General features: G+C 39.6%; 1 protein-coding gene across 2 annotated transcripts in view; it reads right to left on the bottom strand.

Annotated features, from left to right (window-relative positions):
- RARB (retinoic acid receptor beta) overlaps window positions 1–26,941 on the bottom strand; it is a 675,515-nt gene that overhangs the window by 419,893 nt on the left and 228,681 nt on the right. For both annotated transcript variants that reach the window (XM_082392788.1, XM_082392790.1), the window contains exon 3: window positions 18,227–18,680. In XM_082392788.1, coding sequence (XP_082248914.1) covers window positions 18,227–18,404 — 178 coding nt within the window. In that variant the 5' untranslated portion in view covers window positions 18,405–18,680. The remainder of the gene's footprint in view (window positions 1–18,226; window positions 18,681–26,941) is intronic.

Raw genomic sequence — 26,941 nt, 5'->3', positions numbered from 1 at the left:
GGTATAAACTTAAAAGTGTCTTCCCAATGCAAGTTACTTAGTTACTGCTCAGCTTTAGTTACTGTAACACGATCCAGCAAAGTGGTTTAAAAGCTCAATATGGATCTTTTCCTTTATTCCCCCATGTGCTTTGGAATAAAAATTCATAGTCATCCATTTTTGGATTCTTTCCTTCATTCAACAAAATCAGGGAGAATCTCCCTGGTAAAAGGCATCATCCAAGTGAAGTTGGCAGTAATGTAGGTCTTACCCTCAACAAGCTGACAATTTCATGGGAGGGAATAAATGTTTAAACTACTGACCACATTATAAGGGTAAACAATCAAAATTCTTCATTGGAGACATAAAACTCATGTGGTGAGAGTCCAGAGGAAGTAAAGATGAATTCTGAGGGGAATTTTCATTGAAAAGAGGAGAGTATTATCCCACAAGCAATGTCTGGGTATTTATTACCATGTTGGCACCAGCACTGTGAGTGACAGGGTCTATATGAGAAATAAGACTGTCTGGGGCTTTTCAAATTCTCCCCTTTGACTCATTCACTGGACTAAAATGCCCCTTTAACTCATGAGAGAGACATAAAAGTTATGCTACGGTATCAAATACATGCTCACAACCTCCCAGTAACCTAACACTTACAGAATTCCTCTTGTCTACTGTAAGCTCGGATGTGGGGAGAGAAAGAAGAGGGGGGGAAGATGGACAAGGACCCCAACACAAGCCCATGCAAACCAACCAGTTGTCTCCAGGGAATTAATTGATTCTGACTCAATTTATCACGTGTTTCTGAACCGGATGTTTTTTTGTTTGTTTGATGGCACATCTGGCAACATCGTAAAAACTCCAAGTCCCAAGTGATTAGACAGGAATCACTTCTGTAAATTATTTATAACTATTGCTGATGTGAGCTCATTCTGAACAGCGAGTGACAGAAGTAGCCAAGGACAAAGGAAAAAAAAAAAAAAAGCCTGGGGGGTGGGGATAAGGTCCTTTTCACTTTGAGATGCTTCTCAGGAAGGGCCATCATTTATCATCTGAAGCTAGAAAATGGCCGTCATTAACAGATTGGAATTAATTAAGCATACTTCAAGGAATCACCCGGCAGTCTCTTTTTCATTTGTCTGTTAAAGAAACGCATTCCTTAGTTGAGCAGTTGAAGCTTTCCGTGAAAAAATGTGGCACACTCTGACCTCAGAGAGAACTTGCCAGTTAAACATCTCCTGCTGTGCTATGTAATGCAAGACCCATAATAAGATTAGGAAACACTTCATATTTCCCACCCCCCAAAAAACCACCATCACTGACATTTTGTAGCAAATATCAGTACCTTGATGACCACACAAAAGAAGGCAATATCATTTGGAAACATATAAAGCATCTCCTCCCATTGTGTTTTTGTTGAATGTGTGGGTCTGGGGGATGGTATTGGAAGGGGAGGGCAAGGGGGTGCGGGAGTATATGTATTGATTATCCCTTCCTTGATCCAAAGAAAATTAATCCAACTGAGGGAAACACAGCCATAAATCCATTTGCTTCTGCTGAGGTAGTTTTTCTTCCATGAAGAAGAGTCTTAGTTCTAGATACTATTATTTTCCATTTCCACTTTTTCTTCAAGTTCTTCATACTCCTCCTCTTCCCCCAACCCCTTGCCTATCAATCAACTGACGTACAATGAGGGAGAAACTGAGCCTGATTGAGGTTCCATGCAATGGACCTTCCATGCAAGCTTCCGTTCAGTCCTCACGCTGGCCCTACTTCCTGGCAGATAAGATGGGCAGAGCCATGCCAAGAGAACAGTGAGAGGAGAGGGGATTTAGCCAAGAGTTACACAGCTGGGTCCCAGTGGGGGTTTTTCTGGTTCCAAAGTCTACACTTTTAACTATGCTGCTCTACATTTTTCTATAACCTGGTGTCTGTTGGCACTGACTCAAAATTAGTTCGTGAGGGAAAATCCTGTTCCTTTGGCTCCTTGGGTCTTTGTCAGGAGAGTATAACCTCAAATTCATGGCTTCTTAAGGCTTACAAAAATCCTTGGATGAAGAAAATACTTTTCATGGAGAATTGCCTGAAGGCTATGAAGACCATTTTTAAAAAAAATCTTGACACGCTAATATTTATTTTTGGGTTAAGTTCAGATTGAGAGAGAGCTATATGTACCTGGAGACTTTTCTTGGGACTCCCGCAGGGACCCGCTTTCGCAGACTGAACTTTGGAATGATTAATTTGGCCTGTACTGAGGGATGTTATTAAAAACACAAACACACATAAACAGAGTCAGATTTACTGTGTCGTTGGCCTGAGCTGGCGGTACAGTTGTGCGTGTTCTCTGGATGGCTGGGTAACTTCATGTTACGAACCTATCAGCCATGTGACTGTGTGGACAGTCTTCTTGGGACAGGCTTTTAGGTCATCTGGGCAACATTTATTATCTGCCTTGTAGGACGCACTTTAATGCACTGGCCTCAAATTGGTTTCAACCCATTTCCCTCATACTTATTTTCTCTTTCCCCAAATGTACTCCTTTACAATTCTAAAAAGTGGTGTGTATGCTTTTTTGTAAGTTATAAAATTTATTTTCCTCAATGAAATAGGGCATACGTAAATAAATTAATTAAAAAATACCTCACATTTGCTGTTGAAAAAATAAGATAACATTTATAGTTTCTCACATAGGTGATAATTATGATTTTATAAGATTCTATAAGACAGCAACACTGATAACAATTACAATATATCTGGAGTCTACGAAAACAGAAGTGGCCTTCTACATCGATGGAGTACACGGCTACCGTATGATAAAACTTTGAAGAAGCTGATAGAATAACTTTCCTATTCCAAAATATCTCTTTGGAAATTCTACCACTGCTGAGTTAGGATCTTAAATGAAAAGTTACTATTTCAAAATGCAAATGTCCCTGTGAAGGGTTAATTCCTTGGAAATGGAATCAGGCATGAATATCTTTAATGTGATACTCAGCTCTGGGAGGAAAAGGATGGTAATTTAGGTGGGAGATTTGTTTCAGTTGAGTACAATTGAAGTAGCTCAATAGAAGGTCTCCTTTCTTTTATTTTAATTAATTCCACAAGTTGTCATTTAATGCATTCATTCACACAACCAACATTTAGTGGGTACTTACTATGTGTCAAGGACTTAGCAGTGAGGATATGATAGTAAGCGAGACAGTCCTGACCCTGAATAAAGTTAAAGAAAACATCACAGATAATCCCATGACCAGCAATAAATACTATAAATATGCTCCCCAGACTTTGTCCTGAACTCACATAGATAGCTCCATACATATACAATATATACCTGTTAAAAAGTAGAAGACTATTAAGTATTAATATTTAAAACAATTCTATTAAGTCTGTAACTTGTCTTCCCCATTGAACATTTTCATGTCAATATATTAATTTCTCCATCAACATTTAAAAGGGCTGCTTATTATTTTTATTCTCTCTATATTTTAATGTCACTTTTTATTAGGCATGAAGACTGTGCCAGTTTTTTTTAAAATTATAAACAAGTCTGTGCTAATATCTGTGTTCTCCCAAGCACACTGAAACATTTATTTCTTATGAATAAATTCACAGCAGCAAAAACGCAAAGCCATTGGTATGAATATTTTAAGGCCCTTGTCATTTACTGCAAAATTATTCCATAGAAAAGATATATCAATTTTCATTCTCACCATCAAGGCTGTATATAAGTATTCATTTCTCTATAGCCTGAGTAACAAAGGGAATCTTTCTTTTAAATCTTTGCCTTCTCATAACAAGAAATAAAATCTTAATTTGCATTTCTTTAAAAATTTGCATTCACACAATTACTTGGAAGACTGAAAATTTAAAAATATTATTATTGGCCATTTGCCTTTTTTGGTAACATGTGAATTTTCTGCTCAAGGCTATTGCCATTTTTCTTCACTTTTCCTTTCTCCTGTCTGTTTCTAACACATGAAGGATATAGTCATAGCTTTTATCTTTTTAATGTGCACTTAATAACTACAAAAATAAATGTAACATATATGTATATTGTATAAAGCATATTAGTAAGATGAATATTTAGGAATTAGAACTCTATCACTTCAGTTGCATCCACCACGTGGTCCTTGCCTACCCCGTCCACTTGCCTATCCCATTTAACACCAGGAGAAATCTGTTATCTTGAATTTGGTCTTTATTATTCTCTTGATTTCTTAATGTACAGTTTTATTACAAACATATAGTTTTTCTAAACAATGTTTCTTTTAGATTTACAAAAATGTTAGCATCCTGTATGTAGCCTTGAAGAATTTGCTTTTTTACTTAATATTATGTTTCTATGATCTATCCGTGTTGTTGCCTATAACTTCATTTTCATTGATGAAAACTATTGAATTTAGTGAAATATGCATTTGTCTGCTCATAGATATTTGGATGGTATCCAATTTTTACAATTTATGAACAGCGCTACGATGACCATTCTTAAACATGAATCCTGGTATTTCTGTTAAAGAGCTTCTCTAGGATAGTACCTAGAGACAAATTGCTTGGTCACAGGAAATCTGAATATTACATTTTATAGGATAGCAGTAAGCCATTTTCAAGATAATTACACTAATTTAGACTCTCACCAGCAATATATCTCAGAGTATCTGTTGATCGACATTCTACCTAACACTTGGTATTGTCATCACACTTCTTAATTTTTGCAACTTAAAGGATATAAAATCACCTTGCAAGATGGTCTTGATTTGCATTTTCTTAATTACCAATGTGAGATTGATAGGGGTCATCTGAATTATTTTTTTAGTAAAAATGCAGTTTACTGACTATGTCTGGTTTGGATTATTTGTCTTTTTCTTGCGATGTACAAGGTCTTTCCATATTCTTTGTATATTCTGTCCCTGCTGGTTGTGTGTGCAGCTGGAGTGCTGGACCCCCAGCAACAAGCCTTGTCTTCTCCATTCCTCCACAGCGCTGCTCTGTTTGCCCACTTCTGGACACACTTCTCTGTTTTCCATTCTCAAAAAAACTGTGACACGTGCTAAAGAGATGTTAACCTTTGCAGCCATATTTATTTAATGTATATTTACTTAAACCTACCAGGGGAATTCAGAATCGAACAAGACAACATTAACAGTGGCACATGCATACTTTGATTTGTTACCTGGCTTTGGTTCTGGAATAAGACTTCTTGTGAAGAAGAAATGAAAGACAAATACTGGAATTGCCTCTAGGAGGTCAGGGCAGGGGTCAGGGATGGTGTGAAGTCCCTTCATGTCTCAAAGATTGCCATCAGAACCCAAGGAAATCCCTGTTTTGTCAAATATTCCATCAAGCCATTCTGATAAAAGAGGTTTACTAAGTATGGGAAGGGTAACTTTCTTTTTAAGCATGTGGTCATCATGATGTGCTATTTACTTGTGTAAAATGCCAAGATTAATTTTTTTCTTTAGGTATTTATGTTGGATTGGTCAACTTCATAACCATTAAGCAAGTAACATTAGAGTAACTTGGTATTAATAGAAGCAAAACCAACATGGTTGAGAAATGTACGTTATTATCAACATCACAGAAATTAAACCAAGCATTCTTAGAGATTATTTACAGAGACAGAGTGACCTGCAGAGCCTGCAGCCCCTGGAGGAGAGGAGGGCTCGGCGTTCAACCTCAGATGCATGTGCGTTTCTCAGACGTGAACTCTCTGTGATAAATACACATTACTCCGCAGGCCATGGCTACTCATGAAAAAGAGTCCATTCCCATACCCAAACTCAAGACTACCTCCTGGAGAATTCTGAAATTTAAAGGAAAATCTTGGCAAGGTATAAACTCTGTGAAGTGAAAACTTCCGTAGGCCTAATATAGATTGTAAAGAATATGGAAAAGTACATGTGTATGTAAAAACAACCTTTGCATTTAGGAAGCAATTCTTAGAATGAACAGTTGATGAAATGACAGTCCTGTGACAACAAAGGATTTTGCTTATAAGTGGACAGATTCTGACTGCAGAGCACAGGTAAGAATAATGACTGTTATTATTTACTGAGTTTTTACTGTTCTAGCACTGTTATAAGTAGTTTACATGTATCAGTTGATGGCAATCTCATCATATCCCTTTGAAGGAACTGTTATTATCCTGATTTTACAGACCAGGAAGCTGAAACACAGGTTAAAAAACCTGTTCAAGGACACAGATGGGGTCTGGAAATAACAAACTCTCTAGCTCCATTTCTACTACTCTCCTGTACCATCCCCCCAATTATCTGCATTAATACCATTTTTAGTTCAACAAGATGAACCTTTCCTAATCCGTAGTTTTGTCTTCGACTGTTGCCCCTAGAGGTAAGCGGAAGTCTCTGAAGAGTACACAGTGTGACATGCGATTCACCACAAAGTAATGGCTACGTAACTTACTGCTGTCATCAGTACCCACAGGGCACTGTCCTTGTCCCCAAAATACCCAGCTTATGGGCACTGGGCAAAATATCTTAACATTAAATTAACAGGATGCATTCTCATTGGAAAGTGGTCATTCCCATCAAACAGTACAATGGCTTTATTTAGATTTTGGCAACAAACTGAAACAAAAAAAACCTCTATATGTACAGATTTTCATATTATTAAATTTGACTCATCTTATGACACAAAAAGACAGAGACCCAGGTACCCACTTCACTGAAGGCAAAGTTTACCAGGGAAGAGTTTTGTGAGGTTTGGAAGCCTTAAGTAAAGCTTAGACGTGATGTAGCTTTAGGTGGTCTCAAAACAATTTAGAAAGGTTTTTGGCTACAAGAAACTAAAAAAATCTCAGATGTGGAGAACGAATAGAGGTAGATGTACAGAGTACAGAACTAACTGTATGACAAAACTAGCTCCAAGGATAAAAAAGGAGTGTATTATTGAAGGAAGGGTGCCAGGGGCTGGACGGGAAGTCACTCAAATTTTCCTGTTCAAAGAGGGAGAAGCCACTAAGAATTCCAGAAGGTTAGACAAAGTCAATTAGATTTATAGCTCACAAATCCTGAAGAGGGACTGCCAGGTAGCCAACAAAGTGATGTTCAAGATAATAAAGAACCAATCATGATAATGATAAGATCACTGCTACCAGTAGCCTCCCAATGACTGGAACGTGAAGTATGGTCTTGAAATAAGAATGACTTTTCTGGAGACTCTCACAGACTCCAATATGACCGTGATGGGCAGAGTTTTGAGGGAAAGGCTTTAAAAGTAAGAGCAAAATGAATATTAAGGAAGACTCATGGGGGTTATAAAAGAGGGTGCGGGTTTGGCATCCGAGGAAAAGACCAAAAGAGAGCAAAAAGGCATAGAGAGAAATTCATTGAAAAACACTGTGCCTCAAGACCATGGACTTGTAGCTGCCAGAATCAAGAGAGATTGGCTATGAAGGGAAAAAAAATACTTGCCTAAAATAGTATTCATTAGTTCAAGTCAACGGAGCCATATAATGCAGGAAAAGAAAGTCACTGTAAGGATAAAATTATGAGAAAATAGCTGAATTACTAGACATTTTTAGAGGGGGGGAAAAATCAAAAGCATAGTTTTTCCTTCTTCGGTGGTAGGAAGGCACAGTTAGGGTTCCCAGTAGTTTCCTACGGCTGCTATAACAAAGCGCCATAAACAGTTCTGGAGGCTAGAAGTCCAAAATCAAGGTGCCAGCAGGGTTGCTTCCTTCTGAAGGCTGTAAGGGAGAATCTCTTCCATGCCTTCCCCTGAGCTTCTGGTGGTTTATTGGTAATATATATATTTTTTTTAATTGAAAAAAAAGATAAGTCAATTTTGTTGCTTAGTAGGTTTGAGTTCTGGTTTCTTTATATTCTGGGCTTTGTAATAAGAGGAAAATATAAAGTGTCCTTGGGGTCTAGAGAGACTTACACAGGTGTTTATTTTTATTTATTTATTTTTTAAATAAATTTATTTATTTTATTAATTTATTTTTGGCTGCGTTGGGTTTTCATTACTGTGCGTTGGCTTTCTCTAGCTGCGGCGAGCGGGGGCTGCTCTTCATCGCGGTGCCCAAGCTTCTCATTGTGGTGGCTTCTCTTGTTGCGGAGCACGGGCTCTAGGTGCGCGGGCTTCAGTAGTAGGGTCACAGTAGTTGTGGCTTGTGGGCTCTAGAGCACGGGCTCAGTAGTTGTGGCGCACGGGCTTAGTTGCTCTGTGGCATGTGGGATCTTCCTGGACCAGGGCTTAAACCCGTGTCCCCTGCATTGGCAGGCATATTCTTAACCACTGTGTCACCAGGGACGTCCCTACACAGGTGTTTAGATCACTTCTAATAAACCTAATTTTGCAAAATTCTGAGGGGTAATAAGTTTCAGGTTGATAGAATCCAACTGTTACAAGAAAAAAAAGACCATAATGAACTTAAAAGTGGGCTTTCCTTGTTTATTTAGCAGTTCTATCTTCCTTTTTATTGAAAAATATATAATTAGTCAATGAAAACTATATGGGATAAAAATCTATGCAAAGAAATAGGAATAAATGTTATTTTCTGAGAATAGAAACAGAGATTACCTTGCACAAGTTTGTGAGTTGGCCACATTTGACACGCTCAAATCCGCTATTATGCTGTCTCTCCAGATGACCCACTCATACATTTAAAAAATATCTGGGTGGCTATACTTTAGTCATGCAGCATGGTAGAAAGAACAAAACATTCTCGTGTACATGTGGAATTTCTAATCCAAAGAGAAAGCTAAACTTTCAAGAAATAGCCACATTTGAACTGTAAAGTTAGAACTGTGACTGTTTTAAAAAGGTAAGCTCCATGGTGTGCTAGGTTATGGTAGGGAAATTTGATTTCTTCATGGAGATAGAAGAAGGAAAATGGAAGGAATGTGCTATTTCGGCTGAAATGTAAGGGCATTTTACATTTTGGTGTTCCTTATCTTGTGCCAGCATAACTCCAAAATTCCCAAACTTCTCCCTGTATCTTTGTCTCTGTGTCCACATTTCCCCTCATTGTAGGACACTGTCATATTGGATTAGGATCCACCCTAATGACCTCATTTTAACTCCATCATCTGAGAAGATCTTATTTCTAAGTAAAGTTACATTCAATTCATAGATCCTGGGGGTTAGGAGTTCAACATCTTTTGGGGAGACACAATTCAACCCCCAACAGTCCCATAAGTTTTTCCTGGTAAATCCTAAAATGATGTCTCATTGGAGGTACAATCTGACAGGACACACAAATGAGAACCAATTGCTCAGATGGGTTTACCCAGAAAACCATCAGAGAGACTCAGAAGTGCCGACTGCAATACCTAACACACGTGGAAGAGTGAATTCATGAATAACAGTACATTTGAATCCCTTTTGTACACCTTGGGGACTCTGGTTACACATCAGGAAACGGAGACAAAGGCTGGATGTTCCCTTGTCAACCCCACACACCATCCAAGACGGGAAACTTAAAACACCTTCCTTCTTCCCCTGGGTCTTCCGCATATGGCTTTTCCCAGTGCCATGCCACTGTCCCATGCCTGGTACAATCACTGGATTTGGTTTTGCAAACCTTTCCCTGTCCATTGCACTACTAAAGTTCCTCCCTCTCCTCTCAACAGCCAGAACATTTACTTTCTAAGCAGTTTATTTGACATTGTCAATTATTTTTCACTGATTCATTCATGGATTCATCCATCCATCCATTCATTCCGGTAATCTTCAACATTTTGGATGTAACACTTCTTTTAGCAACATATTTTATAACACCTGCTTTACAATATCAAAATGAAAATCATAGATAATACAGCCCACCTACACATGTAGTTTGAAAGAAGATAATATAATGCCCTGATTGCAATATCAAGGGTGAATTCAAAGAAAATCATTTATAATAAAATAATAGTTATTTCAAGGTGTAAATGCTCGGGCATAAAGAAGTGGTACGATGCTTGTCCCTCTGTGCAGAATTGCAATGAATGTTTTAACTGCAAATGCAGGTTGTTAAAAATGGGTGGTACTGGTGACCCAAATACCAAGAATAACACTGTCATCAGTGACACGATTTCCTGAAAAGTTGAAAGACTCTTAGAAACATTCCCAAAACACCAAAGATGAACCTATTCTTGATTTACACAGCAATTATAGCCCTAAGTAAGATACAATAAAAGCATACAATAGTTTGCATTTATATTTAAAATGGAATTACAGTTTAGCTTCAGTTAATCATGATTTATCTTGGGGGGGAGTTGATAGGACTGGTGGGACAGTCGGAAGTCGTGAGGCTATCAGGGAATTCTGTATGATTTGCAACGACTGCACACGGCCCACAGCCCAAGCCCTTGCCCACCAAACGCTTACCGTGCTGCCAATCACTGTGATACCCAGAAGCACATCCACAGATTTCTAAAATCCTCTACCGGCAAGAACCATTGATTCGGTCATTCCACAAACCTTAAATGAGTTTCCACTATGTGCCAGGCACTCAGGTTAACAGCTGCACAGAGGAGGTAAAGCTATGAAAACAACTAAAGACAGCAGAATAGGACATGTATCATAAAAAAAAAAAAGTATGCACAGTACGCGCATGGGAAGGGATGTTACAAGCTTTAAAAATTCAAGGTTTTCAAGGGCAAAGAACAATCAGAGTTTTAGATCTAAATGATTTTCGGTGATTATGACTATCCAGTAGGAGTGCAAGATACAGTGTTCTAAAAATCTCTGCATCACCTTGATATCCACGGCTAACATGGGGTATGAAAATGAGACTGGCTTTGGTCAGAGCAAGAGGAGTTCAAACCCAGTCCTACAGTTTTGGTCGGAGCAAACTTAGGGAAGTTGGTTACCTCAGTCTTTGTCTCTTTTCTTTTCCATTTGGCAGATAGAGGTAATACATGCAGCACAGTAAGTAAATGGCAGCTACTTTTAACACTTATTCTTATGGCAAAGTGAAAAAACAAGCGAGCTGATGGTACCACCTGGCTGGTACCATTGTTTGGTCTGGTGGTCCCAAACTCTTGGAGGTGGCCTGCAGCTCAATGACACAGTTAATTATAGTCTCTCTCTGTCTTTTTCCTACCTCTCTCTCTTTCCCTACTTCCTTGCCTCCATCCCTCCCCCCCCTCCTTTCCTCCCCCTCTCTTTCCCACTTAAAATACCAAAAATCATTCAAATGTCAGAGGGAACCAAAGCAGAAAAACAGAGACGCAAAGACAAAATAGGGAGTTGTATCAATTTAATGACATAGCATAAATCATCCGGGCTTCTGTGGGGCCACCTGAACTCCATCCTGAAGATGGCCCAGAGGGCAGCCGCCTGGCGGCAATTCTACCTGTCCTCGTGTCCATCTACGTGGATGTGTATGGAGGTTAGTCTCCCATCACTCAAGGTCATCTGAATGGGTTTTTCATCATTAGAAGCAAAATAACCCATCTGAAATGTGTAGGAGTTGTAGATTGATGAATTCATCAAGACAGAAATTTGGAACCCATGAAAGGTCTCATATCTCACGGCCAACTCAGCCAACTCAGAGCTGCTGTCATTCCAGTTTTCAGAGGTTCAATTTTCATGAGGTCAAAAATGCTCTCTTTAAATGTCTCTGTTTAATTTATTTGACAAATCTAAACTCTAAAGCATCCCTTTCTTTTCTCCATTCTTGGTCTTTTTTGGTATATATTCTTCCAAACATGCTCTCCCTAGGAATAATCATAGGAAGAAACTTAGAGGAAGATTCAGTCTTGTTTTTACGATCACCTCCGTGGACTGAAAGCCTATTTCTATTCAAAAACACACTTCTTTTTCTTAGATTCCATATATATGTGTTACTATACGGTATTTGTTTATCTCTTTTTGACTTATTTCACTCTGTATGACAGACTCTAGGTCCATCCACCTCACTACAAATAACTCAATTTCATTCCTTTTCATGGCTGAGTAATATTCCATTGTATATATGTGTCACATCTTGGTTCTGATTAACCTAGTGGCAGGACAGGAATAAAGACACAGATGTAAAGAATGGACTTGAGGACACAGGGAGGGGGAAGGGTAAACTGGGATGAAGTGAGAGAGTAGCACTGACATATATACACTGCCAAATGTAAAACAGATAGCTAGTGGGAAGCAGCTGCATAGCACAGGGAGATCAGCTCGGTGCTTTGTGACCACCTAAAAGGGTGGGATAGGGAGGGTGGGAGGGAGAGAGATGCAAGAGGGAGGGGATATGGGGATATACGTATGCATATAGCTGATTCACTTTGTTATACAGCGGAAACTAACACAGTATTGTAAAGCAATTATACTCCAATAAAGATATAAAAAAAACAAAAACAAAAAACAAAAACTACTTTCGAAAAAAAAAAAACCCACACTCCTAGAGTTATGATTCTCCTTTGGGCATTGTAGTTAATTTGATGAACTTGAACAATAATCTTTTTGTTTCTAATTCATGTTCCCATATTCCTGATCCCCTTGGGGTAAAGTTCAACAAACAGAATGAACCCAGCTCCTCATTAGAACTATTCAGAGGATTACATGTTGTACTCAATCAAAGTCTGGGGAAATTGTACAGACGTCGAGATGACACAGAGATTTCTTTATTAGTGGGGAAAAGAGGTACTTCACTGAAGTAATCAGTACCTCTGCCCCTTTAAGAAACAGTCTCTTAATATAATACACACATGGCCTTGGGCCTATGCAAGACACTAAAACTGTTCAATCACGCTAAAAGCTTAAACTCTATTTCTAAAACATTCAGGTAAAGGCTTTTGACATCTCTAAGGCTCAGAACTTTAGAGAAACCAAATGACCAAAGGCAGATGAAAGGGGCTAAACTGTTTTAACTGAGTTTACTCAAATCCCTAACAAGTTTCTTTTAGTCCATTTTACCTTGTTTTTATTTGGCTTAAAAATCGTGAAGGATACATACATATGGACCATACTATTATGTTTGACATTCACTAAATACCAGCAATATATTAAGTCCCAAACATATTAAAATTAGATGTGATCCCTGTCCAATGGGGTCCCTGTGTCTGTTTAAGGACAAATATAACTCACAGTAGAAAGAAGATAAGACTACAGAGCATAGGATGATGGATAATACAAATTAATGGGTTGTTTTAGTTATCATTAATCTGCATGCATTTAAAACAGGATCAACACCTCCGGGCCCATGTTCCTTCACACGCAATAAGAAATTCCAACCTGGCCACACACCCTGCTTTAGACAAGCTGGGTAAACAAGGCTCCTCTTACTTTAAGACAAGATATAGAAATAAGACCCATTTTATGCCCTGTCACTGGTAATTCTGAGATTCACACTCTGCCTCTCTAGAAGGTTGGGATTTTCTTAAGCAAATACCCAATTTTGTGATTTTGACAGCACTTTCTGATCGGTAAAGAAGCAGGGGAAAGAACTCTGATTTTAAGATGCTGGCGTTAAATGGCGATTATTTTGAGAGAGGCTCCGAAGCCAAAACTCTTAATATTTTCCAGCTTACAACAGCCTATAAAAAAGCACATGTGCAGCCGTAAGACAGAACAAGCGGCCATGACAGGAGCATAAAGAGAGACAGGGGGACAGTGGTCCAACTTTCACAGCGAGCTCTGGAACATTACACTTTGGGTGTTCCCTGGCACAGAGCATCAGGCGTCCTTCCTGTAGTGTTTGCCGGAGGTGACGAGCTTGCCGTCCACAGGAGACAGATGAGTGGAAACATCGCGGTGACTGCCTGTCTGTGGGGTCCACCCTCAACCCCCCCCTGATGAAAAATGATAGCTGCTCCCACAGTAGCTGGTGAAACCAGAGAGGTTGTGAGGTCCTATAAATGTCTTACATCTCCAAGGTCTCCATGAACCACCGTGGGAAAGACACCTGCAGTGCAGCTGGGGGATTATCTGAGGGGTTGAGTTGGCCCCCTTGCCCAACACATCGGGTAGGACACGCACTCTGGGACCCCAAGACCTGAGTTTGGGATTTGGCTCCAAATTAACTAGCTGCTTAAGCTCTTTACTTTCTCTAAGCCTCATGGGTAACTTTTCTTATTACTTATTTTAACCCTCTCTTTTATGTATTTCCTCATTTCTAAGCTTACAGAGACTCCATGATGTAAGAATTAAGTCATAATGCAAAGACAAGGGCATCCCACATGGAAGATGCTTCAAGTTCACCTCTCTCCTGCAAATATTCTTCTCCTTTCAGTTAGAAGGTTCTGGAGAACAGAATTTCTGAAACGTGGCCACAGTGGAATTCCCTCTGAGTTGTGCGTGGTCGCAAATGGTCATACCATTAGCCAAGTACTCCTTGCTGCAGGAGAGGAGGATCCACCACTGCCACAAACCAAGGAAAGATGGGCTGTTTGCCTGCAAATGGCATGGAGACCAGGAGAAAATCTGAGCTATAACATAGAGAATCATTGCCTGCTAGAGTTGAAAGGGCCCTCGAGATGCTCTGATTTCATCCCTTTGTAATACAGCCCTTCTTTCTAATTTATACCCCACCTTTATCCTGAAAAGATTTGAATATGATTGTTATCAAAGACTATTCTTTAAATAAAAATATTTTCTAGTTTATGGAAGAGAAATTCAGGGAGGTTGAATGACTGTAAACAAGATGTCAGGTCAAGGACTGTCTCACACGGGGATGTGTGTGCTGCAGGAAGACAGGGTTCCCGTTCTGGTCTAGGAACTGGCCAGGGTCTGGCTGCCCAGGGGGTCTGAAGTGGAGGGAAGAAGAGTAAGGAGCAGGTGTAACATCAGTAGCCGCTATGGAAATTGTCCTCACTTGCTTTTGAGGTAGAAGGTTCCGGAGCCTATAAATAATATGGTGCTGAAAGAACCTTGTTATGAGGCAGGAGAATTTCTCTTCTGGTTGAGCTGCAGAGTCAAGGTGTGTACAGATTATGAAAGAAACGTCAGCAGATCCCATCACACAGGGACAAGACCCCATTGATGGAGTCACCACCACCATGTTTGTTCCCTTCGGATTCCCACGGTACCCAGCTTTCCACCCAAGCATGTGTTTTGCTAGTTGTCAAGATGATGAAATTTGGCTACCTCTCTAACTAACCTCAGTACAGGAATAAAACTTCAAGTTGAATTTTAGCAAGAGAAAATCTGTATGTAACTTTTAGGACCTGACCCTTGTTTCCCAGTCTTTCTAAACCACAGGCTTTAACAAAGACAACTCCCTCTTGGAGGGCCAACTAAAAGACCACATAGTAACAGTGGCTTCTTTTAATGATCTTCTTTCATGTGCTTTGTCTTTGTAGTAAGAAATAATTAAACAAGGTATTAGCCAGAGTATGAAGTCAGCCAACTTTGGAGTTTCCAGCCTGAACTTTCTGTACTTTGTCCTTTTTCTGCCCCTTCTCCAGACACCCTCCAGTGATATCTTCCAAGGTGTAGTTACTCAGCACCCTCTCACCAAAGCCCTCAGAAAAAACCCCCAGTAATTAATTATTTACCCTATTTTTTTTTTGAACTGCATACACTCTCCTTCTACAGGTTGAATTATATGAAATTGCCAATACTGACCAATTTTGATCTTGAAAAATAGCAGTTGCATGATGGGTCAACTTAGTAGTGACGGTATCTTGTACTTTACCAGTAATTGTGAAATGAAAAGAACAGCCTTGTGTTTATAGGTGACCTTCGGTACAATCTAGCCCAGCTCCTTCAGGGTCAAAGGAATTAGAAGGGCTAACATCGCCTGTTAGAGACAGAGCCTGATTAGATTTGGGATGATTTGATTCCTGTCCCAATGCTCTTATCTCCGTAATAGGGGTCAGCAAACTTCTACTGCAAAGAACAAGATAGCAGATATTTTAGGATTTGTGGGCTATATGGCCTCTATCATTGTAGCATGAAAGGAACCATAGACAGTATGTAAACAAATGAGTGTGGCTGAGTTCCAATAAAACTTTATTTACAGAAACAGGTGGTGGGCTGGCTTTGCCCTGCAGGCTGTAGTTTGCCAAGCACTGCTCTATAGAATTCTTAGAATTCTAAAAATACCCACAAACAGATGGGTGAGGGATTTGTATACCGAGAGCCTGATCAAGCGTTCAGGGATGCTCATCCAGCACAAAGATCTCACCCGCCCTTCCATTGACTATGCTCTGCATTCTCCTTTAAATCAGTAGCCAAAAAAGCCCAAAGTTGCTGGGATTTGCTGGCGGGCATCTAAGGGTGCAGCCACCTAAGAATTTTCAACCTGCAAGATTAGATCACCCAGGTTGGGACTAACACTCATGTCTTAACTCCCTGGCTACATCTACAAAATATACTTCCAACCTGAGGACAGAAATGTGTTAGAATGTGCTGTCCTTTAGGTTGGCTGAGCTGTAGAATTAGCTCTTGGGGGAAATTTTAATAGCTTTAACAATCATTTAGTCAGGCCCATTCATGTGTTAGTTGAAAGTAACCTCATTATATCATTTGCATGTTGGGTGAACAGGGTTTGAACTGGCACCTGGGTCAACAAGATAGTTTGAATACAGGTTTTTTTTTCCATCTCTCCTGATAGCCAAGAAGCTACTTTGGCTACATCTACTTTCGATTTCAACTTGAGAAGCATGGGAAAATGTTATTAAGCAATTTAAAAGACTTTATTGGTCACATGCTCAGGCCAGAAATGCAAAACACAGAAGGGAAGAACCATAATCAGGTCATTCCAAGAAGAAAACAAATCACTAAATATCAGGCATGATAATACTGTGATTGCAATCAACATCCCTGCAGAGAGAGTCTGTCCATCTGTTTGTTCATCCCATCCATTCATCCGTCCATCTATCCAAATACCCAGGTGTCCAGAAATCCATCTCCTACTAATTTTGAAGGCACTATACCAAGAGCTGAGGGATCCCAGTTAGGTAGAGCAAGCTCTCTGCTCCCAGTGAGCTAAGGAGGCAGGAGGAAGGAGAAGTTGAGGAGCAAAGACCACAATACAGAAAAGTGAAGGGAGTAATTTAAAGGACAAGGCTTCTAAGACCAAGCCAATATTTGGAGGAACACCTAAAAAAGCAGCAAAATGCGAAATAATCAGCAGGAAGAACTCTGAAGAGCTCGTGCCAAGTTGTGAACCTGAAAGAACTTAGAGAAGATGGTGGAACTTCCCTGGTGGCGCAGTGGTTAAGAATCCGCCTGCCAATGCAGGGGACACGGGTTCGAGCCCAGGTCCGCGAAGATCCCACATGCCGCGGAGCAACTAAGCCCGTGCGCCACAACTACTGAGCCTGCGAGCTACTGAGCCCATGCGCCGCAAGTACTGAAGCCTGTGTGCCGCAACTACTGGGGCTGCATGCTGCAACTACGGAAGTCCGTGCACCTAGAGCTTGTGCTCTGCAACAAGAAAAGCCACTGCAATAAGACCACGTACTGCAACAAAGAGAAGAGTAGCCCCCGCTCGCCGCAACTAGAGATAGCCCCCACACAGCAATGAAGACCCAACACAGCCAAAAATAAAAATAAATTAATTAATTAATTAAAAATAAAAAAAGATGCTGCAGATGCCTTGATGTAGCATCCACGTGCCTTTTACCTTCAGATGCCAAACCAGGAAACCTGTTTCTAAAAGGTGGAAGAGTGCGCTGGCTACCACAGCCTGTCCTTAAATAGGCAGAACTTTTTTTTTTAAAAATCCCATAATCCCACCATGCTTTCTATGAATGAGTCATATCGGTCTTGAAGAATTCTAACTCGAAATACTTTTATCTTATAGTACCCAATATTTTAGAGAAGACTGGAGGTAGAAATGGCTGAAAGAGCCAAAAGTGTTCAAGGACATTTAAAAAGCTTATGTAGTATGAACTGGCAGCAAAGACCCCTGGGAAGTTGAAAACAATTACAGATTCTATCCGTATCCAGGAGATGCGTAAGAGATTCAAAAGACCTCACAACCAAAATCGATGTTAAATTCAGGATTACCATTAGTGATTTTTATGGTAACATCTAATTCATTGCTCATGTTATTTATCAAGTGGACAATTTCTTCAGGTGTACTGGTCACATCTGCTGATTAATATTTGTGTTTACATTTTATCTAACAGAACCAATTACCAATGTGGTTTTGAATGGACCAAATTCTCAAATTCACCATTTATCTGGTTTCAAATTACCTTTCTGCTGATAGAACTAAAGGTACAGTTCTAGACCAAGAGAAACCGGCACCCAACGAAATGAGAACTCACCCAGGATATCAACCATTGTGTTTTCTCAGGTCCATTAAGCCAATCAAGCAAGAGAAAAGAGAGAAAATTCAAATGGTACTTACTTGCAGGTGATGGGGTGCTACATCCACTCGGAGGAGGATGGCTGTGGAGGCCATGGTGGGGAGGCAGGGAAAGTCCGCCAATGACCGGTGGGAAGAGTAATGGGTAGGGTGCGGCGGGATAGTGAGTCATGTGCCCGTTCACCGCCGGGACGTGACATGCGTGGCTACTGGTGCTCATGTTTTGGGCTTCACAGAATGAAGGGTGCTCTGGGGCAGGAACACATCACTCCAGGCCTTGCATCAAAGTGGGGTAGGTCAGTTCAAAGAGAGTGGAGTCGGAGCTGTGTTCTGGGCCAAAGGCAAGAAGGCTCATCAGATGCCCTTGCTTCTTCCCAGTCTGGTTTTTCCACCTCTCATTTTGCTGCACTGATGACAGGAAGGGTGGCTTTTTTGTTCAGCTTCTCAGTTGAAGGCTGGGAAATGCTATCACTTTAGAAGTCCAGAGCTGCTAATCCTGTAAGAAAAAAATTTACACACATATATCTCACAGGTCAAAAAATATTTTCTTCTTTATCAAGTTATTATCTGAAAAATCTCTAATATTAATCTGGGACTCCTAATTCCCAGTTGTTCCCCTACACTCACTACCTTAATTTTCTTAAATTCTCACATTCTAATATAGAATAAAACTTCTACACAATTTCAAAATAACCCTGTCTGATTAAATAACACCCCTCCCCCAACCCCATCATTCCCCGTATTCCTCCCCCACTTCACTTTTCTCCAGGCACTTAACTCCATCCATTACACATGGGAGTGTTTATTTCCATCTCCCCCATTAGAATGTGCTCACCAGGAGGGCACAGCTTTTCTCTGCTTTGTAAACAGCTATGTTTTAACCTCCTATAAGAGTACCTAACAGGCAACAGAATCTCAATAATATTTGTTGAATGAATGAATGAGTGAAATTTGTTTCTTGCTTCTTTTAGAGAAATTTATTGTTTCATGTTGTCCTAACCTATGTGCTTACAAGACTTTGGACTTTCCAACTTCGGATTTTATGCAGCTGTTTGGAATGACCCACTCAACAAGATAAAAATAACTGTGAGGGAAAATTATAACCTAATGAAAGGTAGGGAAGAGACACAGCCATTAAAGATCAGTGAAATACTTTACATCAGTTCCTTACTGTCAAGCAGTATACCCCCTTCTTGTAGGAGCACCATCCATCCTTTGGTCTCCATTCAATCATCCATACATCCATCAAACCCTAACGTGCCATTATGTCCAGGTGCCGATATGGGGCACTGGAGGTACAGAGTGTGGGACAATGCTACTCTGGTTCCTGCCCTCATGAAGTTTCTAGCTTTAACAGCTCCTAACTGAGGTCATATTGTTAAGGAGGGTTCAATTGCCCTGTTGCCCAGGAAGGACATTCCAGGGATACTCAGCACTTAGAATTCCTTGACACTGAAATAGATTCTAGGGTAGGCTGACAGTGGACCAATATTCGCTAAAATTCCCAAACTCTGGTGCTCACTGAATGGCAAGCCCTGAATGTCAACCCATCTGGCATGAAACAAGAGCCAGACCTCAAGGCCAGCATAGAGTGGTGGTTAAGAGCATGATAACCAGAGCCAGACCACCTAGGTGCAAATCATGTTTCTGCCCCCTTGGGCAATTATCTTACCCCTCAGTAGTTTTTATCGTAAAATGGGGACAATCGTAGAATTTATTTCAGAGGGGTGTTGTGAGGATTAAATGAGATAATGAGGTAATACCAAGAGAAGAACAGTGCCTGGTACAGAGTAAATACCAGGTAAATAGTAAACATTAGGCAAGTTTGCCATTACTGTATGTGTCGCCCCATCAAATGATATGTTTCTGAAAACCCAGCTTGCTGGAATGAACTAGTGGCTTTGGGGACAGGACAGGGAGGAGACCACATCACAGTAGTCCTGGGAAAAGAACATTAGGACTAAAACGTTTGTCATGGAAATAAAGGAGTAAAGGCAGGATGTGGGCGAAGCTGAGGACGAAGACTCGCTAAGGCTTACTGACTTCTCAGTTTGGTTTCTGCAAACCCGAAAATGTTCTGATCAATAGTAACTCCCATTTATTTGTTTACCATGTGTCAGTCACTTCACTTGTGAGCTCTAAGTTCTAGCCCATAGAACAGCCCTAGGAGGCAGTTGTTATGATCTGTATTTTCCAGGTAAGAAAACTAAGTCTCAGTGAGTTTAGCTTACTTACTCCTAATGTCACAGGATCAGCCTCTGGCTAAGAATCTGCACCGAGGCCTGGCTGGTTCTACCATCTCTGCTCTTTCTCCTCGGCCATGCTGTGCTTCCATATACTGAGCGCCTGCACTGTTCTAACTGTCCCTACAGAACAGAAAGTCCACGTGCAGTTGTGATGGGAGCAGCTGTCCTCACTCAGATGACCTTCTCCCCTTGATGCCTGGACTGTTCATATTAAACCTGAACATCGCCAACAGGGAGACCGTGTGGTCCCGGGCTCCCCCGGACTCCCCTGCGTCTTGCAAAGGAGACTGCATTCCCGGCTGACTTGTATCACACACTAAACTCCAAAAGTGATGTCCCTCAAAATATCAATGTCCTTTTCAAACTCAAAAGGCAACTTGTTTCTCTGATGAAAAGAAAGTAAATGGACTATGAGAGGTGAATGTTTTCAGTGCTTTCTCTTCTAAAAATCACAGACCATCTAATACGTTGAACACTTTATTTTGTAGTTTGTAGTAAATTAATTAGAAAATAAACAACGCCATTGAGTATTTGCTGTGTTCCCACTCAATTTGATTTTTAAATCACACAGACAAAGCCCAGCATTGTTATAAATGGTCTTTTCTATTTCCATTAGACAAACTACCTCATTAACTGGTGAAGCTGACAGTTCGGCAAACCTGCCCCCCCAGGGCACAATTCTTAGATTTTTAAAGCTGTTTGTTTTACCAACCAGGGACTATTTCTATCCTTAATAATCCTTCATTTCTCTTTGCTTTCAAACACCACAGATTTTCGGTATCCTGTCTCTCTGGTTGAAAAAGGTCAGGTATTAGGCCTAGCATCTTAAAAAAATAAAATAAAAAAATAAAAACCTACTTAATCTGATACTAGGCAAGAAGAAAAAAGATCAATGTGCCAGGAAAATCCTGTTATGTTGGTGGAAAATTGTCTGAACAGTCACTGGGTCTGTGTTCACATATGTGACTGATTAAGGATATTCCTGGAAGCAGAGAATTTCCTTTGTTTCAAGCTTTTAGGAAAAAAGATGGTCACTGGTATTAGCAGTGCTTTTTTTCTTCACGCCTGATTTGAGTTTAGGCTCATTTGGGTTTTTTTTTTCGCACCACCTGAGGCAAAGCAAACAGGAGCTTGGGTGGCAGAGGGGAAGGAAGTGGGGACTGCATCAGGGGGTCTTGGATCTAAAACCCATGAGATTCCCTGGGTGTCAGTTTCATCATCTGTGAAAGGGGTCAAGAGAAGAGAAGTAGGTTCTAAATCACGTTTCTTAAATTGTGTTGTCCAGAAAACAAGTGTTTTACGTGAAGATATTAAATGAAACATGAAAGGTGAAAATGATATTTTAGAGGAGAAAATTAAAAAGACAGGACTTTACATAACTGTCTGCATCACTGACGTTGTTATGCAATAATCCGTCTCTGATAAATAGTGGAATGGCAGGAGGTATCATGAAAGGTCTACTCACCAGCCACTGGGATGACACGTGCCAGGGAGGGGCAGGGGTCCTGGGGACAGTTAATCTTTATGTCTGTATCTGTGAGATCTTACTATTAATACAACACACTATATTTGCTTTGGTGTAATTTGTTACTGTTTGTGTTCAGCTAAAAAGTTTTTTAAAAATTACATTTTAATCATTGCTTGTCACACAATTTACAGGAGGTTGCTTTTGTATGTATTTCAGCTTAAATTTGCATGCAAGCTTCCAAGCTTATATTTCTAAACATTTAAAAGTTATTTTCTATAAACATGATACTTATGTATGACTTTTAGAAGTCAGATGGTTCTTCTAGACCAGTGGTTCTCAAAGCACAGTCCCTAAACCAGCACATGAGCATCACCCAGAAACTTACTGGAAATGCAGATTTTCCACGTCCCACACAAGATCTACAGAGTCAGAAAGTCTGAGGTGCTATCTGTATCCTAACAAGTCCTCCAGATGATTCTGATGCAGCTAAAATCTGAAAACCACTGCTCTAGACATGAGGTTGGCCAATTTCTTGTGTAAAGAAAGTAAGTATTTTAGATTGCAGGCCATACAGTCTCTGTCACAACCACTCAGCTCTGCTTTTGTACTGACTTCTTGTGGCACAAAAGCAGCCACAGACAATCCATAAACAAATGGGCGTGGCTGTGTTCCAATAAATCATTATTTACCAAAACAGGCAGCTGGCTGAATTTGGCCCATGGGCCACAGCTTGCTGACCCCTGCTTTAGATTAATAAAGAGAAAGAGCAGCCCATTTTCTCCATCCTTAAACTCCCGTCCATAGCAGCAACTGCTCGAAACTATTTTAGCTGGGCTTTTTTCTGATACTTAACATTTCTAGATAATGTACTTAGACTATTTTTTTGTAATATTGTAAAATTTTCTTTATTATCTATTGGTTTCTACAATACATATGATTTTGCTCTCTTAGGCTATTGCCCACACATACAAAACTCTCCCTCCTCTCTTACTCTTAAAATAATTTCATCACAGTTCTAAAAATGAAAATTATTTACATTACTATAACTAGATTATATTGTTACAGCTGAGCCACGTAATGTACTATACTTAGAGTACTTTCTTCATAAAATTTTTTGTTTTTCCTGGAGTTAATAATTGCTTTGTTTATATAATTTGATTACTTTTCTTTGTATCTATGAATTCTTTCCCAATTCTCAGACAATTTTGTCAGACATGTCATATGACATATGGGTTCCACTGTTGGAGACATTTCTCCTGTTCCAGGGCTGACTGGCTGCTTTCCTAGCCTCAGACATTGATATAACTAGGACTTTCTATTTTCACTTTCTTATTTTTTTTTTGGAACACCTATTTCTTAGAGCGCATGTCTTCCTCTTTCTTGGTTTACTTCTTCACCTGGGTGGCTTTTGCCCTAAGATATTTCTGAGAAATGGTGCATGAGAGGTAAATGTTTTCAGTCTTTGCATGCATTAAAATATTTTGATGCTACACTTCACATTTGATAGTTTGGCTAGGTATAAAATTGTGCATTGGAAATAACTTTTTAAATTAGAGCTTTAAGTATGTTGCACTAGTTTTCAAGCTTTTTACATTGCTTTGGAAATTTCTAATACTCTCCTGATTTCAGATCTTTTATATGTGATATATTTCCTTTTTAGAAGCCTTTATAATCTTCTTTTTATCCCCTAAGGATCTTTTTTCCTACATTGTGCTAGGCACTTGGTAGAGGTCTTCAATCTCATGATCCATGTTCTTCTGTTAGAGAAAAATTTATTTTATGCTTCCTTTAATAATATCTTCCTTGACATATTTTTTTTCCTCTCCATTTGGAAGTCTTAGTATTTAGATAGTGGGCCTTTTGAATTAATTCTCTAATTTTCTTTTCTTTCATATTCTACTTCTTCATCCACTTGTTCTACTTTCTGCAAGATATCCTCACTGTAGACTTCCAACTGTTCTACTGAATTTTATATTTATACTACCATATTTTTAACATCCAAGAATTTTTCGTGTTTTTTCTGCTTTATACATTCTGGGATTTTTTGTCATGAATGTCTTCTTTTCTGAATACCTTTTACAGTATTAAGAATAGTTCTTTTTATTGTCTTATTCTGCTCTCTACATTGACTATGTTTCTTTTCACTTTTTCCATGTTGTGTTATTTTTTTTAATATGACATGCATTTCTCAGTTGTATTGTCTGCCCAATTCTAGCACTGTCCATTTATATCTAAAAGGGAAAACTTATTGCAAGGTCCATTTTCATGAGCAAACATTGTCAAATGGGTGAGTTTCATGAAAAAGTGATCAAACTGGGACATTTCTTTGTGGGACTTCCCAAATGTTACGTTTATAGGCTTTTTATTTGGGGCTTGAAAGGTTGCAAAATACGTCACTTCAAAATATGACTGTAGTTCAGGGCATGCCACCCCAAAATAAGCTGCTTTGGTATATTGATTATTTTGAGTTGCAGACACTAGAAAAACAGTAAAATCAGGAGAGGCTTTCGCTGAACCCTCCTCATCTGCCTAAAGACAGATCCTTCAAAAGAAAAATGAATGTCATAAATCCCCTCCCTGGGAGTTTCATCAGCCAGCAAGGATTGACTCTTATCACAGGAGAGGAGAGAGGAGTCAATACCACACCCAGACACACTTTGTCACAGACTATCATACCTGCCATTATTCTGCTAAGGGCTCGTTCATCGTTCTTAAAAGTCATTTATTGTTCCATAAGAGGCACCCCTCCCCTTTTCCCTATTAAGATGGTGTTTAGTCCTGAATTCTAAGCCACCTCAGAGCGTTACTCATTTTTTCCTCTGGCTATCTCCCATGAGGTATACATGTTAATAAACTTTTGTTGGTTTTCTCTTGTTAATCTGTCATTTATTACAGGGGTCTCAGCCAAGAACTCAGAAGGGTAGAGGAAAAAGTATTTTTCCTCCCCTAGAGGCTCTTTGGTAACTGCATCGAGAAATCCTCTAAATTGTGCCCAGGATGGAGAGGAAAGGAAAAGCCTTACTGAAAAGCCACCTGGTAGTTACATGGAGAAAAGAAGCCAGGGCTGCTGGCGGGCTTACTATTAAATATAGTAAATATATTTAAATAGTTAAATATATGGTCTTTCACTTCTTCCTCCTGTTTTCAGCCTAACAGCACCTCTCTCCACTCCACATTTATGCCTGGTATCCAGAACACAGTAACCTCTCTAGTTCTATTTTCTTCAAAGAATAGACTTACCTTTCCTACCAAGATTAGGTTAAAGTAATCACCAGGATGTAAAAGGTAGAGGAGCAGATTTAACTGCCCCTTGTTCAGAAGTTCAACCTATCTTTGTATTCAGTCATCACTTTTATGTTTCCAGGTTATCTGGTGCCTCTACGCTCTGGGACTGTCCAAAACCCTACAGCTTTATCTCCTTGCTTCTTCTTTGCATCTCCTTCTTTAGGCATTTAGCAGTCTGCTCTCTATCCTTTGCTAATTTATTCACTACTGCCTATCTACTTTCCAACTTCAAAAAACTTGCTGCCATTTCTTGTCTGCAATTAGCGTCACTCGTGTTCTTGCTCACTTTAATGGCTTATACTTTTTACATCCCCTATCAGTTTAGCAAAGATTTGGGAAAGAGTAGGGACAAAGGCATGTTGTTAGCATATTATAGTTCACTAGAAATTCACTCAATTAGAAAAAAAGTAGCCGTGTTCAAATAAGTTTGGGAAAGTTTGAATGGATGATTCCTTACCCTTTTCAGCTTGAAATTCCTTCTATGAAAAGGGAGTTAAAGAACAATCTAAGATAAAAGGGTTCACTCAAGACCCCAGCTGAGATAAGGTTAATTCAATGTCTAAACTGTTATTCCTATATGGCAAGAGAAAGTCAGTAATGGTTTCAATCTGAAATTGAACAAAAGAGGTGAGATTTGACCTGCCATCATGGACATGCCCTGGGACTATGTCAAATGCCTTCTACTAATAAATAAATAAAATGAAGATGGGATTTGACCTGCCTTAGCCATGCACCTACAGGCACATTGGATAATTAAAACTTCTAGTTAATGTGCTGCTGACTTGATACGTGCTTTCTTGATGACTCCAAGTTGGAGATGGAACTCTTGGTAGAGTCCACCTTAAAACATAGAAGCCAAATACTTTAATGTGGCGAGGTGTTAATTTTATATGGTACTGCCTTCAAGTGTAATGGATGCAAAAAACAGACAAGATTTTTGGAGAAAACATTGTATCCATTTCCTCCTACTGAAATTTAATGGCACCACAGCTGATGTGGCTAACATAAAAAAAATATAGGCAGAAGTGAACAAAAGATGGATTTTAAATTTCTTGTAATGGAGAACAGAAAACTCTCCTGTATTTCTTTAGCTGATTTAGAATTTCTTGTGGGGGAAATCTTTGCTTTGACAGACACCACATGCATATGGCTTCTTTTCCTAGTGTATTTTAGCTCAAACCTCCCTGTTTATTCAAAACATTGGTTCCGGGTAATGCCACTTAAAATTTCTCAAATGCATTCAGCCATGTACCTGTTTTCAGCAAAAATGCTAAACTCAGCACAAATTCTGTGAATTGCTTTTGCTGCTGTTTTGATAGAAAAGAAACATGGCTGTAAAGAAGTCAGTTTTACATGCGTGGTAGTTTCGTAGCTTTTCTGATATCTGCCATCTTCAGCATAAATATTACTGATGAAATTATGTTCAGCTTAAACCAAAGGGAAGCCACAATGAGTAACTTGAATTTGGCCAAAAGAGATTATTTCTTACCTCCTCTTGATTTAATTTGGGAAGGAAAGAGATACAACAGAGTCATTTAGAGGGAATAGTGCAGTCAGAGGAGCCCCTGAGAACACCAAGTGAGCAGAGAGTGAAATCTGAATCCCTGTCTGCATCAGGAGGTGGTCGTTTGGCACGCTGAAGAGACATTTTTAAAAGCATATACAAAATGCCCCTGTATTCCCTTTTAGGACACGTTTATAAGACCCCATCTGCTAAAGAAATATGACTTTCAGAAAATAAGCAGAAATGTACATATG

The sequence above is a fragment of the Balaenoptera borealis genome (assembly GCF_965194805.1).
Source record: "Balaenoptera borealis genome assembly, chromosome: 5".
NCBI lineage: Eukaryota > Metazoa > Chordata > Mammalia > Artiodactyla > Balaenopteridae > Balaenoptera > Balaenoptera borealis.
This window is presented reverse-complemented; position numbering and strand designations above follow the sequence as displayed.